The following is an 18,812-nucleotide window of genomic DNA, read 5'->3' on the forward strand; positions in this document are numbered from 1 at the left end:
ATATATAAATATGTAAATATATAGAGTTAGAGAACCTGTTAAAATGGTCCTGTATAGAACCGAAATGAGTTCCAGTAATGAAGTGAAGAATCTGTTATGGAACTATAAAGACCCTTATTAGAGAGAGAGAGAGAGGGAGAGGGAGAGGGAGAGAGAGAGAGAGAGAGAGAGACATAAGGAGAGGGAGAGAGAGAGTGAGAGAGGTAGAGAGACATAGGGAGAGGGAGAGAGAGAGTGAGAGGTAGAGAGACAAGGAGAGAGGGAGAGAGAGAATGACAGAGGTAGAGAGACATAGGGAGAGGGAGAGAGAGAATGGGAGAGAGAGAGAGGTAGAGAGACATAGAGAGAGAGAGAGAGAAGGGAGAGAGAGGATGTGAAGAGACTGAATGGTGTCCTTGCTGTGATTGGCTGAGTTCTGGCGTTTCCGAGGGTGACCGCTGGTATGTGTGACATCATCACTGTGCTGCTGTTTAAATGGTCGCCGTGGTTTTGTTCTGGTCAGAGACGCGTCCTGCAGCACTCAGGACAGAACCCAGCCTCAGGCTAAACTAGAGCGGTTCTCCACTCGAGAACCTACTTACTTCTCAACTTTTGAACTTTAGAACTTTTACTTTTTTGTTTTTTTACATTCTTAATATTTATTTCCTGAAACAAAGATGGCTTCTTCATCTTCTCACCTCCTCCTCCTCATCCTCATCCTCTGCATCACCATGGCGACACAGGTGGCCAGCAGACCATCACCACGGAAACCAGACTCTCAGGTCAGTGTTCAGTCTTCACTGTCATCACCATCTGCATTATGATCATCATCATCATCATCATCATCGTAGCATTACCATCTGTACCATAATCACCATCAACAATGACACCATCACTATCGCCACCATTATTACCATCTCCATCATTAAGATCACCAACACCATCTTCATCACCACTATTAACATTCTCATCATTAAAATCACCATCACCACTATTACCATCATTACTATCATCACCATCATCATTAAAATCACCATCACCACTATTACCATCATTACTATCATCACCATCATTAAAATCAGCAACACCATCTTCATCACCACTATTACCATCATTACTATCACCATCATTAAAATCACCAAACCATCTTCATCACCACTATTACCATCATTACTATCATCACCATCATTAAAATCAGCAAAACCATCTTCATCATCACCACTATTACCATCATTACTATCATCACCATCATTAAAATCACCATCACCATCTTCATCATCACCACTATTACCATCATTACTATCATCACCATCATTAAAATCACCATCATCATTAAAATCACCAACATCATCTTCATCATCATCGCCACTACCACCATCATTACAATTACAATCATCACCATCATCATTAAAATCACCATCAACACCATCCCCAGCATCATCATCACCATCATCTTCATGACCATCATCAACACCATCCCCAGCATCATCATCACCATCATCTTCATGACCATCATCAACACCATCCCCAGCATCATCATCACCATCATCTTCATGACCATCATCAACACCATCCCCAGCATCATCATCACCATCATCTTCATGACCATCATCAACACCATCCCCAGCATCATCATCACCATCATCTTCATGACCATCATCAACACCATCCCCAGCATCACCACTACCATCATGTATGATTAAGGCATGCAGTTAGCATCATGCTAATTGATGCTCCATTACTTGGTAGCTACATTAGCCTCAGAGCTCCAGTGCTAAAGCTAGAAGTAAACTTCAGTCATCAAACACGACTCGGCTGATTGACTATATTTGTGTGTGTGTGTGAGAGAGAGGGATCGAGAGAGAGAGAGAGAGACGAGAGAGAGAGAGAGAGAGAGAGAGAGAGAGCAGAGACGAGAGAGAGAGAGAGAGAGAGAGAGAGAGTGAGAGAGAGTGCGAGAGAGCGAGAGAGAGAGTGCGAGAGAGAGAGAGTGAGAGAGAGAGCGAGAGAGAGAGCGAGAGAGAGCGAGAGAGAGAGAGAGAGAAAGAGAACGAGAGAGAGAGAGTGCGAGAGAGAGCGAGAGAGAGCGAGAGAGAGCGAGAGAGCGAGAGAGAGTGAGAGAGAGTGCGAGAGAGAGAGCGAGAGAGAGAGAGTGAGAGAGAGTGCGAGAGAGAGAGCGAGAGAGAGAGCGAGAGAGAGAGAGAAAGAGAACGAGAGAGAGAGAGAGAGTGCGAGAGAGAGAGCGAGAGAGAGCAAGAGAGTGCGAGAGAGCGAGAGAGAGCGAGAGAGCGAGAGAGAAAGAGAACGAGAGAGAGAGAGAGAGAGTGTGACAGAGAGAGCGAGAGAGAGCGAGAGAGAGTGAGAGAGAGTGCGAGAGAGAGAGAGCGGAACCTGCACTGCTGTTGCTTTATCTGACCAACAGATGGCGCCAGAAACGTGCGTCTCTATAGTGATGGTGTTATTTGGCTCCGTCTGTGGCCGTTTGATTAAGCTGCTCTCGGTGGTTTAATGTGAATGTTTTCGTCTCAGATTCTGAATGATCTGTTTGGGTCGGAGATCAGTTCACTCTTATTGGCCCAGCCGGACATCACGGAGGGGTCCGCTCAGAGCCCCGCCCCCCCTGAGACCAAGAGGAGTGGCCTACCTGCACGCAGTGTGGGGGCGGAGCCTCACAGAGCCGTTCCCCGCCTCTTCCTGGACTTCCTGAGCAGACAGAGGAAGCTGAGGGGGCGGAGCAGGAAGAGCCCGGCGCGTGGCTGCTTCGGGATGAAGGTGGACCGTATCGGAGCGCTGAGTGGACTCGGATGCTAACGCAGGTACAGAACCTCACTCGTACAGACAGATCCACCACCTGGAAGTGCTGTACTGCAGAGGAGGGTCACTAGCATTAGTGCTGTTAGTCTCAGTGGGTTTAGGTAAAGGCTTACAAGATGGTCTGTCCACTCTGTGGCTGGCTTAGCACTGGTTCTGGACACTCATACAGACCAGGCTCTTCTGCCTGAATGAGGAGAGACGTATAAACCCCAAACTGAGCCGAGCTAACGACTCAAAACAGATTCAACATCACTGATAACAGAAACATGAATCGTTTGTAGAGTTTAGCTCAAATGATGCACAGAACAGCGGTGCAGCGTCTGGATCTGCAGGGTCTGCACTTCTACATGGGGCTGTGTTTTGGAGCCAAGAACCAAATATTACACAAAAACTGTTATGGTGTAAATAAAGAAGAATAATAGAATAATACAATTAAATAACCATTAATGAGGCTAATTTTGTTTATTCTCAAATTAAAATCATTTGTGTTGTTGAACTGAATTGTGAACTACTGTTTAATCTCACTTTTCCTTTTTATTTATTTATTTACTGTTATTGTTCAAACTTTGGGTGCCCAAGAGGTTCTAGCTACCACAGAGAAGAAGGATATAGTAAAATTAAAAAAAAAGGAAAGTGAATGCTGAGAACCCACCAAAACCACAAGAAGAATCACTGCTTCCTTTTACAGCACATGTTCAGTTTCGGTTCCAGATAGTAGACAATACATTTAAGACTGTTTAAGTCGCCTATCATGCAGTTTAGTCAAACTGTCTGGTTAATATCATTTGTACACAGTACTCTGGAGTTCGTACTTACCCAGTAAATAGCTAGAACTGGAATTTTAGTGTAATTTAGTTAAACAGTGCTGGAACCCATTATGATACAGTAATTCCTTAGTATTTTGGAAATCACCCCTTTTTATAGAAATGTATTATAGAAACAAATAAATGTGTTATAAAAACAAATGAATAAATATCTTATAGTATTTATTATAGAAACACACCCATTCATTCACATTAATAATGTATTCTTTATGTGTTCTTTTATTATATCTGACTGCAGGGTGACCATATTTTGGTTTTAAGATAAACTGGTCAGTGGGGGCGAGATAGACTGGACTGAAGCCCCAGCTGAACGAGTCTCCTAAAAGAGGATATAAGGTCACCCTATTGAGTGACTCAGTGACGTTAGTGGGTTTCGCGCTGTGGCGTCGGGTGGTGAGGGGCTGTTTTTGCGATTGCTCAGGTGTTGTAAAGCTTTGTGTGCTTGGGTTGTGACTGCAAGACCACTGGCACAGAAATGTTTTTCAGGTTGTTCTGGTTACGGCGCCTGTGCACAACGAGGAGCTTTTCATTGCAGCTACCTTTACCGATAAGCCAATAGGGCCTCTTTATTGCAGGGCAGGACTGACCTGTTGCGTTATGAGCTGTTCCATTCAGATTAAATAAATGATAAAAATAAAGTAAAATAAATAAAATTATAATATCATATATTGTAATGTCTCTCGATTAGCTCAGCATTTATGATCCCCTAGAAGTGTATGATATGAACAGTCCTGAGCACCACAGTCTTTGCTTAATGGGTATTTTCTTCCAGCATTTAAGTTTATGGCTCATCCTCCATTTGCAGTGTGAATTCACGCAGATAGATTTTTAAAACATCAGTTTCTTTAACCACCAAACTAAATAATCTTCGTGTGTCCATCAACATTTCCTACTGTCATATATGCTAAAAGGAGCTTAATTCTAAACATGTTTTACAGTCACTGGTGTTGTATGAATATGGTGTAACTCCAGTGACTCCAGTGACATTCTGTTTTTGTAAACTGGCTGACTCATTGTTGGTCAGGTGACCTTGTGCACCTAAAATCAGTTTAAAATCAGTAATAAAAGTGATGTTCAGCTTTATTTTGACAAAATTTTAATTACTCAGCCATTAAAGCCCAAAACACTGGTGACACACAGACGTTCTGAGCTGCCTGATAAACTGAATTATTAATAAATTAATAATATATAGTGAGCGAGTGTGACTCGCCTCCTCATGCCTCGAGACACTTCCTCTCTGATGAGACTCGACCCAAAGAAGCAGTTTAATAGAGCTGAAAATACTGTGTTCAAATGTAAAATAAGAGTCCTGATAACACCAGAGACCAAAATCTCTGTGACGGATGAGTTTTTTAAAAAAAAATTTACATTTTTTTTAATGTAGTTTTTAATATTAATGATATAAAAAGTAAACATGAATCTGTTTTATTCAGATCTCTAAGTTGAAAATGTTGTTTTATATTAAAATGGTTGAAAGCTGGTTTAGTGCCGAGCTGAGCGATTATGAAACAGGATCAATAAAGGAAAACCAGAGAATCACGAGGGAAAAGTCTTATTTAATCTCAGCTCAACTGTGTAAATTTACATACTGACTTTTGGAGCTGAGCCTGATATTTTAAGCTTCTCTTTAAGCCCTGAAACCTCTGGAAAGTGAAAATGAAGTAAAGCTGGAAGAGTCCAGGACCATCTGAGCCGAATCCACTGAAATTAATAGAGCTAATGCTAATGCTAAAGACACTGCAGTGGAGCTGAAAGAGGACTCTAACAGTTTCTCTGTCTCTCTCTGTATCTCTCTCTCTTATAGGAGTCACCTGACCCAGCGTTTGTGTGGGGTACCTGCTGCTGGAACAGCGATACTCTCATTCTGCACTCCTCCTCTCATCCCTCCGTCCGCCTGGAGACCACAGATTTTAAAGCGAAACTTCCAGCAGTGCAGAAAGAGACACTCCAGAAGACTGGACAGCATAACACAAACATGGGGGCTTCATTCAGGAGACCCTCAGTGACTTGTGATATGGACAGGAATGATATAAAATTCTAGAATATATTATTACCAATAATAATAGCAACAATGTTATTATTATTTACACTATCCGTGACGAACAGCTGGACTCTCCAATACAGCTGCAGATACTGATGGAATGCTTGATTGACATGTAGACTAGCCAATCAGAGACGAAACTACCAAATGTGTGTAGTAAAAGGGAGTTAGCATCAGCTGGTGGTCAGAAAATTGGCTGAAAAGTGAGATTGACCACTAATCCTGGAACAGAAATGCAACATGAACGAAATATCATGAGCCAAGAACTGACATGTGGTCAGTCGCCTGGAGTCCACCACGGCCTGGTGGAAAGCTGACCTGTCCTGACCTTTCACTCAGGGCCAAACTTGTGTTTGTTAGTGTTTGTCCAAGCTCCACCAACAAATGTGTTCTCTCATAGCTGCTGTTGGGCAGCTGGAGCAGCATGTTCAACCAGTTTATATCACAATACCTACATTTAGAGTCAGTTATTCATTCAGCCTAATGAGAAACTGTAGAACAGACTCAGTTTATATCACAATACCTACATTTAGAGTCGGTTATTCATTCAGCCTAATGAGAAACTGTAGAACAGACTCAGTTTATATCACAATACCTACATTTAGAGTTGGTTATTCATTCAGCCTAATGACAAACTGTAGAACAGACTCAGTTTATATCACAATACCTACATTTAGAGTCGGTTATTCATTCAGCCTAATGACAAACTGTAGAACAGACTCAGTTTATATCACAATACCTACATTTAGAGTCAGTTATTCATTCAGCCTAATGAGAAACTGTAGAACAGACTCAGTTTATATCACAATACCTACATTTAGAGTCAGTTATTCATTCAGCCTAATGAGAAACTGTAGAACAGACTCAGTTTATATCACAATACCTACATTTACAGTGAATTGTGTTTTACAGTTTCTCATTAAACTGAAAGGGGTTGTTCTATGCAGTTTGTCAACAGTAGTTAAGAAAGAACACAGTTGTGTTTGGATCTTGGAGAAGAGAACTGACCTTCATCTGTATTAGATGACTAAACTTGTGTTTTTGTTTTGCACTGAATGGATTTGGGGGAAGTTTCTCCTCTGAATATAAATGTAATCACAGTAACATGACTTTAACCTGCTGTGTATGAACTTGTCTTCCATGTCAAATCACCTCTGTGTGAAGATTGTATTATTATTATTATTATTATTATTGTCGTTAAGCCATGGTTTAGGTTTCGAAAATGCCTGGATTCCTCAAACCAATGCAAGAGCAGCAAACAATCCCAACCCTTTTGGGCTGATCACTGAGGGCTATCAGCACTGTTATGAAAATGACTTGCTGCTGTCAGTCCTTCTTTTCGTCCTACATACAAACATAATAATCCATTCACAGGCTGTAAATCTAACAAGGTCTATATTAGCATTGATCTATTGGACTGCTGAGTTTTCTGATGGACAAAGATTAGCCAGTTCAAATTCAGGGCAGCGGTGCGAATCAGTGGCAGATTTCCCCAGCAGGCATCGCTCTACAAAGTGTGTTAGCTTTAGCATTGCTGAGTAATGTAGCCATGTTTGCAGTGTGAAATGCTGACAGGAGCTCTGTTGGGGTCGTCCCTGCGTTCCCTCGGCCTTATGTTCACTGTTCATAATGTTTCCAGGGCTCTATTTTCCCTCATTGGATTTTTTCAGGAAACATGAGTACCTGTTGGGATAAACCACTGTATCTACTGTTTTTGTTATTATTTACTTACATAAGTACTTTTTAGTTTACCAAATTTCAAAATGCCAGCTGGACTTTACAGTGTGTGAACAGTTCATAGGAATGAACTAACAGAAATGCTCCAAAATTGCTTGGAAGAAAATCTAGTTATATTAATTTCTAAGTAAATTAATGAAGTATGTCCTTTTCTGGTAAAAATACAATTAATGAGATAAAAAAGGTTTTGTATAGTGTACATTGTGATATCGGCATAGAAGAAGAAGAAGAAGACATGGGAAACAGCACTTCGAACAAGTGCTTTTCATTGACACAGCAGCGGGAAAGACCCACCACTCAGCACTCAGCTTTATGCTAACATCGGCAACAATTTATAAGAATCAAGTATCTCTTACTGGAGTGCGGCGCTCCTGATAAACATGAGCAAAATAGACTATAAAAAATTCTTTACTGCTTACTAATTTGATCTTTCATACAGAATATTAAGAAAAATCTAACCTTTATTTGAAGTTCTATGATTGAAAGAAAAAACCTAAATCTTGATCACACACACACATTTTCTAAGCCGCTTATCCTTCTGGGTCGCGGGGGGAGCTGGAGCCTGTCCAGCAGTCATTGGGTGGAAGGCAGGATTTTTATCAAATCCATGTATGCCACAATTGCTGGCACCCCTTGAAATTCTTATGAGTGAAATCTAACTGAAGTATAATCTCACTCATATTTTATTTTTTAAAATTATTAGGAACACAAATGGTTAGCTATGACTTCCTGTTTCAGTATAAATATGAGATTTTTGGCAACAGTGTAGACACAAAGATAGCTCTGCGGAAAAGTATCTCCTCCCCAATGTGAAGTATGGTGGTGGATCTGTGATGTGGGGCTGTTTCCAAAGGCCCTGGACAGTTTATTCAGATACATGGTGTCACAGACTCCATCAAGTACCAGCAGAAAGAAAATCAAAACCTCACTGCCTCAGCCAGGAAGCTTAATCTGGGTCATGGCTGGATCTTCCACCAGGACAATGATCCAAAGCACAACTAAAATCAACACAACATACAACCCCATTTCCAAAAAAATTGGGACGCTGTGCAAAATGTAAATAAAAACAAAATGCAATGATGTGCAAATCATTTAAACCCTGTATTTCATTGAAAAACTACAAAGACAACATATCAAATGATGAAACTGAGAAATGTTATTGTTTTCAGAAAAATATATGCCCATTTGAATTTGATGCCAACAACACGTTTACCACTGTGTTTCATCGCCTCTTCTTTTAGCAACACTAAGTGTAAGTGTGTAAGTACTGAGGAGACACTGCTGTGGTTTTGAAAGTGAAATGTTTTCCTGTTCTTGTTCGATACAGGATTTTAGCTGCTCATCAGTTCAGGCTCTCATTTGTCGTATTTTTCATCTTATAATGCACCAAATGTTTTCAGTGGTGACAGGTCTGGACTGCAGACAGGTCAGTTTAGCACCTGGACTCTTTTAATACGGAGCAACGCTGCTGTAATACATGCAGAATGTAGTTTTACATTGTCTTGCTAAAATAATCAAGACCTTCCCTGAAAAAGACGTCGTCTGGATGGCAGCATATGTTGCCAAAACCTGTATATATCGTTCAGCATTAATGGTGCCTTCACAGATGTGCACATCACCCTACCATGTGCACTAATGGCCCCCTACACCATCATAAATACTGGCTTTTGTCAGACCACAGGACACTTTTCCGCTTCCCCTCAGTCCATTTTAAATGAGCTCAGGCCCAGAGAAGGTGGCAGTATTTCTGGATCCTGTTTATATCTGGTTTTCTTCTTTGTGTTTTAGAGTTTTAATTTGCATTTGTGGATGCAGTGAGGAATTGTTTTCCGAAGTGAGTCCATGCAGTGATTTCCACTACAGAATCATGTCTGTTTTAATGCAGTGCTGTCTGAGGGCCCAAAGATCACAGACAGCCAATTCTGGTTTTTGGCCTTGTCCCTTACATACAGAGATTTCTCCAGACTCTCTGAATCTTTTAATGTTATTATGCACCGTAGATGATGAAAAGCAAAAGTTCTTTGCTATTTTACATTGAGAAACATTATTCTTGAATTGTTGCACTATTTGATCGTGCAGTCTTTTACAGAGTGGTGAACCCCTCCTCATCTTCTGAAAGACTCAGCCACTCCGAGATGCTCTTTATACCCAGTCATGTTACTGACCTGTTGTCAATCAACCACCAGGTTGTTTTTTAGCATTACACAACTTTACAAGCCTTTTGTTGCCCCCGTCCCAACTTTTTTGGGGTGTGTTGTTGGCATCAAATTCAAAATGGGCAAATATTTTTCAAAAAACAATAAAATTTCTCAGTTTCAACATTTGATATGTTGTCTTTGTACTATTTTCAATTAAATATAGGGTTTAAACGATTTGCATATCATTGTATTTTGTTTTTGTTTACATTTTGCACAGTATCCCAACTATTTTGGAAATGGGGTTGTAGATTCAAAAACATATTTTGAGGTATTCAGTTCATTTCAAATCAGATTCAATTCAAATGAGCATTGTTGCAAAGTAGGGGTTGCACAGACTAGTTGGCTAGTTGATTTATCGACTTCTCGGCAATGACGCTTGATATCGACCAGTCGCTGATCATGTGATTATGATATTAACAGCACGGAGGCCTCGGAGAGGACAACAGGTGAGGAGGTGACAACAGTGCTAACAATTCTCTGTCAATCTACAGAGCTTCAAAGATCAGACATTGAAGATTGTCATCTCCATTTTACCAAAGACTACAATAAAAGGTTGGAGAGGGAGCATAGCGCCCTGTGATCCTGTAAAGTCTGAAGTAAGTTACTCTTATTTCGCCAAGTTACAGTGCTCTACATTTCACTGGCTCTCCAGACCTCCACCATGGATGAGCTTCTCTGCAAGGCTAGGGGTCGCCTGAGTCGGATACAAATTTGTGAGGTTCTGGGGTCCATATCACCGGTTCCCTGAAGGCCAGCAATGCAATCCAGGGATTGTTGGAAGGGGCACGTCACAGATTTTTTAAGTCACTTGTTGCAAAGCGTTCCCTCTTCTTGTGGGTTTATTCATGACATCATCATGTTGACTCGACTCGATCACATAACTCTCGACTTTCAAAAAGCTGGTCATGCAACCCCTACTGCAAAGGTTTGCAGAAACCTAAACCAAAACCCCAAATGAGTCATAAACTCATCCTTTATTGAATTTTAATGCCTCACATTCCACCACTCTCTTTCCCAGCAGCAACACATCTTCTGCATCCTTCAATAGGTCAGTAGATGACTCTGGATTCTACATCATCTGATTGTTAATCTCAGCTCTACTGTTCAATCTTAGAAGCCACTTGATCTTGTCTTGGTCTAGACGTCTGTTGGACTGAGTCTTGTCTCGGTCCAGTTTTTTTCTCCTTCTGTTCTTTTTATTTTTATATTATTAAAAGATCACTGGAGGTGCAGTCACTGGTGTACAGGAAGTCATGGGGAAATCACAGTCCTGTGAGGTAGCCATGCTCACAGATTTGACCAATAAGAACCCAAACACACACGGTACCATGTAGAACCATATACTGAGTGTGTGTGTTTGTACAAAGACTCCATCCTCTCCTCATAACCCTCTGTGTGTGAGATCAGTCGAATGTTGGTCTGATGCTGTAAGACAGAAAAAAAGAAAGAATGATTAGACATGAACTCAGTCTGGTTCAACACCAGCACACCTAGAACCTGTCCCGTCATGTCATGTCATGCATGTAAAATTTCAAAGCTGTAATTCAGGTAGTTTTTTAGTAATTTTAAGGTTTGATCCATCAGATTTTAAATTCCATCTTACATATTGATTTCCTTACAGAATTGCTGAAAAATAAACTAGGTATAAAAACAGTAATAGTATTTCACTTTAAATCAACTAATTTCATGTTAACGTACTCATGTAATAAATCTGTTATTATTATTCATGTATTAATGTCGTATATAAATGAAATCTATCATTCATTTCACTGAACAACCCAAATCACACACACACACAATCTAACTTAAATATATTTATTCATTCATACACACCTCTAGACTCTTCTCATACAGCACACTATTTCTGTGTGTGTGTGTGTGTGTGTGTGTGTGTATAGAGACAGTAAGTCAGTAACTCACTATAGTTTCTCAAGTTTACAGTGTGGATCCTCCAGTAGATCAGAGAGCAGCTTCACTCCAGGCTCTCCTGGTTCATTGAGGTATAGGTTCAGCTCTCTCAGGTGAGAGGAGGAGTTTGATTTTAGAGCTGAAGCCAGAGTTGTACATACTTTGCTTGTAATACTGAAGCCACCCAGACTGCAGAAAAAAGGAGAAAAACTTACACTCACACTTACAGATCAAAACACACACAGACACACAAATACTGTCTCTCTCTCTTTCTCTCTCTATCTCTCTCTCACTGTCTCTTTCATGGTCATGGTAATCTGAGAACAATGCTAAGCTCTCACAGATAAGGAAATACACTTCCAGACCAAAACAAAAAAAAATATTTTATATATACGCAGAAAAAGCATTACATTTTTTCTGACATTATATTTCCTTGATTGTTTGAACATTTTTGTTCATTGAGAAGTGATTTTTTAAAACAGTCAATGCACAACCCTAAACATAGGCTTGCTAGCCAAAAGAATGCACTTTTTTGCAAAACCATACAACTCTGTCTAAACAATAAACTCATGGCAAAAAAACAACTTTTCTATCAGTCACTACAGCTTACAGTCAGGTGAGTTAATTCCTTCAGTCTCTCACTAAACAACAAAAAACACAAAACACAGGTTTCAGTTTCAGCCTATTCAGCCTTCATTGGTGCTGTATGTCAGTGCTCATTCATCCACTGATACTGTATTGTAAACAACTCTAGAATGTGTCAAAGTGTAGGAATATCACAGCATGGTCTATTCTTGTCTTCTCAGTACGTTTACCAGTAAAAACATTTCAGTGCAATGTGCTCCATACTGTCCTAAACCAAGCACTCTAAATATTTAGAAACAATATTTTCCCTGTTTATTTTTTTCTATACCCTTTGAAACAAATGTGAGAGTGATTGCAATGGTTGATGCCAAACTGGACGTCTGAGTATTTGAACTTAAACTTCCAGCGAAATTCAGACAACAACACACACCATGGCATCAATTATGTCTTGTTTACAACAAAGTGGAAGAAGGTCCAACCCAAATCGAAGTCAGCACACTGTAGCATCCGTTGTACACATTTTTCCAAATCTCAATATGTAAGACTGTCACTGTATGAACTATCTTTACATAATAAAACACTATTACACATCCCTCTACTGACATCACTGCTGGCCTCCTGTATGTTTATCATTTTAGACAATGTTGCTTTCCATTTTTCTCACATGTTTACATAATTGTGGAAAAAAGCAAAACACAGAAACAAATGTTTCTGGATATCTCAGCTGAATTCTCTTTTTGGTTAGAGGGATATGGGCAATACAAATTGCCTTAAAGAGCATGGTTACAGCACTCTGGATGAAATCACTGATTTTTAATTTCTTTGCTCTCAGTTTGTACGTCTGTTATTAATTAGTCTGTTATTAGTCTTAACTATTCCCTATTCCTCTTGAGATAAAAACTCATCTACAGTCACCTTTCTCTCAATTTCTCTCTTTGTCTCTCTTTCACTGTTTTTATCTCTTTAAATGTGTTACTGAGTTGCATGCATATGAAAGTGTGTTTGTGTGTGGGGGGAATCCATACACATACAGTGACAAAGTGATGATCTTACTTCAATATTTCAAGTTTGCAGTGTGGATTCTTCAGTCCAGCAGAGAGCAGCTCCACTCCTGAATCCAGCAGCCATCCATCCTCACCCAGGTACAGTTCTCTCAGACTGGAGGAGTTTGAGCTGAGAGCTGAGGACAGAGCTGCACAGTTTTTCTCTGTGAGATCAATATCTAGACTGGGAGAAAAATGATGATACATCAGAGCACTGACATCACACACACACACACACACACACACCACACACACACACACACACAAAAACACAGCAATGCTTTCTCTCTTTCTCATTCTCTCTTTCTCATTCTCTGTCTATATTTCTTTTACAGTCATTTGCCCTTTGAGCTCTAAAAACAATTCCAGAGTCAAACAAGGGCAGTTCCAAACCAAAAAAAAAATCCCAACTATATTTTATAGATATGGAGCATAGAAGCTGACGTTATTCTTGATTGCTTGAATGCATTAGTTCCTTCAGAAGTTTTACATATTACACACGTAATACATATTGGTAAACAGTGGCTTGCAAGCCAAAATAACACACTTTCATTGCAAAATGGTCTATCCCCCACTAAACGCACAACACAATCAAACTTTTCTATCAGACACTACAACTTACAATCAGGAGAGTAAATTACTTCAGTCACTCACTAAACAGCCAAAAACACAAAATACAAGGTTCAGTTTGAACCTGTGCAGTCTTCATTTGTGATGCATGTCTGTGATGGTAATACTTTACTGCAGTGTTTCCCAAACTGTGGTATGTGTATGCCAAATAAAGTTGAGGATAAAATATAGACATTTGACATTTGCAATTCATTTAATCTTTACTTTATACCAGCAGCTGGTCATGCAATTACACAGATACTTCCCTGATTCAGACAACATAAACAGCTCTGCACTTACCTACTCCTGAATAAGAGAACCTCACTGAAACTGAGCAGATCTCTGAATACAGATATCTGGATAGCAGCTCTGGCATACATTCACAAGTGATGAGTGAGTGAGTTACTACAAATGTGTGCTCTAATAGGTATTTTGTTCTTTATTTGTCATTGTTTATATAAAAGGCTGAGCGGGAAAAGAAGTTGTTTCACTCCAGTCCCTTCTGTGTGTTAAAGTTCATTCATTAGTTTATGGTCTACTGTTGTTGGCATGAATGAAGTGATTGTCCTTTATGTACTGTTGTTAAGGCCAGTATGATCCTTGTTAGTTGTGCTTGCCAGTTAGTTTCACTTTCACAGCCGTGGTTCAGTTCTCAGTTGTAAGTTAGTGAGATATTAGTCTGTAGCTTCTGTAATTAGCCCTTTGGCTGTCTGTTACAGCTGGTTCGATCTGCAGGGCTGTTAAACTAAACAAACATGGTAAAGTTCGTTTTATATTAGACATTCACTAGATACTCAATTTTGTCTCTTTAATTTCTCATGAAATAAGCTTGCAAAAATGTTTAGATCGACATTTTCTCACTTTTGATAATCAGAGAACTACTGCCGAATATATTATAAAAGAATTCTTCAGTAAATGTTTTGAACATAGAGGCTCCAAAGAGCAAAACACCAACATGTTCCTCTTTTAGGGAGCATCTAAAAAGAGCACAACCTGTACAACTGTGAAGGTTTACAGTTTAACACATTAACAGTTGTAAAGGCTGTAGTGGTTATTTAGGGTTATTTTCGGCTTACTGAACGAATGATGTTACTCTGCCGAATGTGATCTATAGCACACATTAGTGAACATTTTGTTAGTCACTGTTCATTGTGCAACTGCAGACTGTCTCACACATGCATATGTGTCTTCATATAGACCCACTATGCACTAGTGAATAATATTATTTATTAAGTATTATTCGGTTTATCTGGTGTGCAATGTCATCACTTCATAAACATATTTGATATATTGAGGTGTGATTTTACAAGGCTAAATCTCTCACATATGCATCATGTGCATGTGTATGTATAAGAAGTGTGAAGGGGTATGCAGCAGGTGGCTGGTCTCTAGGAGTAGCATATTGTGAATATCGTCAGTACTTAATAATAACTTCCGAGCTGCATGTCTGATTAAAAAGAAAGAATAATAATTCCTGTTTAATTGGATTTAATGCAGCACAGTGTCTAAAATGTTGACTGCAAGTAATTGGAGTCATAGTTACTGATAGTATTTTTAAAATATGGCACTACTTTGTCTTGAGATGTCAGAAAAAAATAAATATTGAGACACATTATGGCTCGTAAAAAACATATTTACTCATAAATATGTCTAGATTCTTCACATTCAGCATGCTATTTCTGTTCATGTGTGTGTGGTATAAAGACAGTAAGTTAGTGTCTCACTGTAGTTTCTCCAGTTTACAGTGTGGATCCTCCAGTAGATCAGAGAGCAGCTTCACTCCTGACTCTCCTGGTTTATTGTTGTATAGGTTCAGCTCTCTCAGGTGAGAGGAGGGGTTTGATTTTAGAGCTGAAGCCAGAGCAGCACAGCCTTCATCTGTAATACTGCAGTGAGACAGCCTGCAGAGAGAAGAAAAACTCCTCACATTTACAGATCAACACACACACAAACACACACATATACATACACACAAACACACATACTCTCTCTCTGTTTCTTTCATGGTAATGGTCACCTGAAAACAATGCTAAACTGTCAGAGACAACTACCTTTCCAGACCAAAACACAAACTATATTGTGTATCTATACAGAAAAAAACAGAGATATAGTTGTTATAGTTTTTTTCTGGCATTCAGGCAACAATTATAGAACACATCATCAATTCCAGAATATTTGTGACAGAAGATCTTTACACAACAACAGACATACCCATTACACATCTCTCTACTATATATATGTACACAGTGATAAAGTGGTGATCTTACTCCAGTTTCTCCAGTTTACAGTGTGGATTCTCCAGTCCAGCAGAGAGCAGCTCCACTCCTGAATCCTGCAGTTTCTTGCTAACCAGTTTCAGTTCTCTCAGACTTGAAGAGTTTGAACTGAGAGCTGAGGACAGAGCTGAACCGCTTTTCTCTGTGAGATCACAATTGAACAGCCTGGGACAGAAATAATGATACATCAGAACACTGACATCACACACATACACACGCACACACTCACATATGCACACTCACTCACAGACACACACACACAAACTCACTCTCTTACACACACATTTCTTTGCTCTTTGAGCTCTGCTAAAGTCAACACTGCTAAAGTAAAATATCTACATTTCTAGACTAAAACAAAAACTATATTTATATCTAAGCAGCACAAAAACTGAGAGATATTATTTTACTTGAATGCTTGAATACATTACTTCATTCATATTTTTAAAGTTAACATACTTTAGCAAATGGGATAGCCAAAATAACACACTTTCTTTGCAAAATGGTCTACCCCCACTAAACACACAACACAAATCAAAGTTTTCAATCACTACATCTTACAATCATTTGAGTAAATTCCTTCAATCACTCACTAAACAACAATTCAGTCCTCATTTGTGCTGTGCATATGTGCTGCGAATTTATTGTATTGTAAATGGTTTATTGTAAATAGATTTAGAATTTATCAAAGTATAAGAATATTACAGAGTGGAATTAATGATTGTCTCCTAGGTAGTTTTAGCAGAATTTCGGTGCCATGTGCTCCATACCACCCCCCCAACTAAACACTTAAAATATTTAGAAACAAACACTTTTCCTCCTTTTTTTCCATAGTGTTGAAACAAAGGTGAGTGGTTTCAGTGGTTGATGCCAGACTGGAGGCCTGAGTATTTGTCAGTAGAGGGAAAGACTGTGGCAGAGGGTCCTAAGCTAGAGGTGCTGGCATACATACCATACTAAACTGATCCATCCAGTGAACTTCAGGCATCAATTATCAATCACATCATCAAATACGCAATATCCATGACACACAGTGATAAAAAAATCTCTTTCTTCGGTAGAGGGGCATGTGCAGTACAAATTGTCTTAAAACACATGGTTATAATGCTCTGGCAGAATCGATGGTTTGATTTTTTTTTACTATAAATAAGTATGTTTGTAGTTGTGTCAATCAGTTTTATACAATGACAGTCTTGACTATTCCCTGTTCCTCTTAAGATAAAACTATCTACAGTCACCTTTCACTCCATCTCTCTCTCTGTCTTTTGCTCTCTTTCATTTTTGTTGTCTTTCTTTATTTCACTGTCTCTGTCTCTCTCTGTGTTTAAATGTGTTACTGAGTTATAAAGCAATACAGAGCTTTGAAACTGTGTGTGTGTGTGTGTGTGTGTGTGTGTTTTATATAAACACAAATAAAGTGATGATCTTACTCCAGTATCTTCAGTTTACAGTGTGGATTCTTCAGTCCAGCAGAGAGCAGCTCCACTCCTGAATCCTGCAGTTTATTGCTAACCAGTTTCAGTTCTCTCAGACTTGAGGAGTTTGAGCTGAGAACTGAGGACAGAGCTGCACAGCTTTTCTCTGTGAGATTACACTCACACAGCCTGGGAAAGAAATGAAGATACATCAGAACACTGACATCACACACATACACACACACACCACACTCACACACACACACTCACATATGCACACTCACAGATACATGCACACAAACATGTTTCATTGCCCTTTGAGCTTTGCCAAAAGTCAACAATGTTAAAGTCAAACATCTACACTTCCAAAACAAAAACTATATTTATATCTAAGCAGCACAGAGTTCAGGAACAAATATTTTTCCTGCTTCTTTTTTTCTTTACTGTTAATACAAAGATGAGATTGGTTTCAGTGGTTGATGCCAAACTGGAGGCCTGAGTATTTGTCAGTAGAGGGACAGACTCTGGCAGAGGTGCTGGCCTGCATACCATACTAAACTGATACTTCCAGTGAAATTCAGGCAACAATTATCAATCACATCACCAAATATGAAATATCCATGACAAAAAGTGAAAAAAGATCCAACCCAAATCTATGTCAGTGCACTGCAGCATCCACTATACACCATTTTTCGAAATCTCAACAGGTAAGACTGCTGTTGTATGAATTGTCTTTACACAATAACAGACATTCCTATTACACATCACTCTACTGACATCATTGTCAGCTTCCGGGCATTTTCCATTTTTCTTTCAATTTTTATAAGTGTGAAAAAAGCAAAACACAGAAATAAATGTTTCTGAATACCACAGGTGATTTCTCTCTTTTTTGGGTAGAGGTGCATGTGTAACTCTGAGTGCCTTAAAGCCTAAAGCACATGCTTATAGTACTCTGGCAAAATCCATTGTATATTTTTTTTATTTTTGTCTCTCAACAGGTAAGTCTGTCATTATGTAAATCAGTTTTATGTAAAGACATTCATCTGTACTCTATTCCTGATAAAAAAAAACTACTAACAATAGCACAACTAATAGCAATAGTTGTGCAATATGTAGTTTCAACAGATGCTAAAGGTAGATGTGACTGTGAGAATATTTTGTTTAATCTGTTACCAAAATGTTTTCCCTTATTTTACACCACTGTCCAAAACTTTGGTGTTTTTTGTGACATCTGTGTTAACTACTCTGAAAAAATACTAAAAAAATGAAAAATGAGTGAATGCAGCAAACATGTATTAACATACCTGCAAAATAACACTTTTCTTATGTTAAAAAAGTGACAGTGAAGATTATGTTGACACAGTTTTGTTAAATATTTTTGATGAA

General features: G+C 39.1%; 2 protein-coding genes across 2 annotated transcripts in view; one reads left to right on the top strand and one right to left on the bottom strand.

Annotated features, from left to right (window-relative positions):
• Positions 1–656: 656 nt before the first annotated feature.
• Positions 657–6,087, top strand: si:ch73-265d7.2 (C-type natriuretic peptide 2). Its single transcript, XM_036591197.1, has 3 exons — positions 657–761; positions 2,509–2,795; positions 5,422–6,087. Exons 1-2 carry the CDS (start codon positions 657–659, stop codon positions 2,788–2,790), a joined length of 387 nt encoding a protein of 128 aa, XP_036447090.1. The 3' UTR covers positions 2,791–2,795; positions 5,422–6,087.
• Positions 6,088–10,560: 4,473 nt separating this feature from the next.
• The window catches only part of LOC118822254 (NACHT, LRR and PYD domains-containing protein 12-like), a 69,486-nt gene continuing 61,234 nt past the window's right edge, over positions 10,561–18,812 (bottom strand). The window contains exons 16-21 of the mRNA XM_036591199.1: positions 17,442–17,615; positions 16,006–16,179; positions 15,463–15,639; positions 13,140–13,313; positions 11,514–11,690; positions 10,561–11,018 (exon numbers count right to left, since the gene is read on the bottom strand). Coding sequence (XP_036447092.1) covers positions 10,997–11,018; positions 11,514–11,690; positions 13,140–13,313; positions 15,463–15,639; positions 16,006–16,179; positions 17,442–17,615 — 898 coding nt within the window. The 3' untranslated portion in view covers positions 10,561–10,996. The remainder of the gene's footprint in view (positions 11,019–11,513; positions 11,691–13,139; positions 13,314–15,462; positions 15,640–16,005; positions 16,180–17,441; positions 17,616–18,812) is intronic.

Source organism: Colossoma macropomum, unplaced genomic scaffold, assembly GCF_904425465.1.
Source record: "Colossoma macropomum unplaced genomic scaffold, Colossoma_macropomum, whole genome shotgun sequence".
Lineage (NCBI taxonomy): Eukaryota > Metazoa > Chordata > Actinopteri > Characiformes > Serrasalmidae > Colossoma > Colossoma macropomum.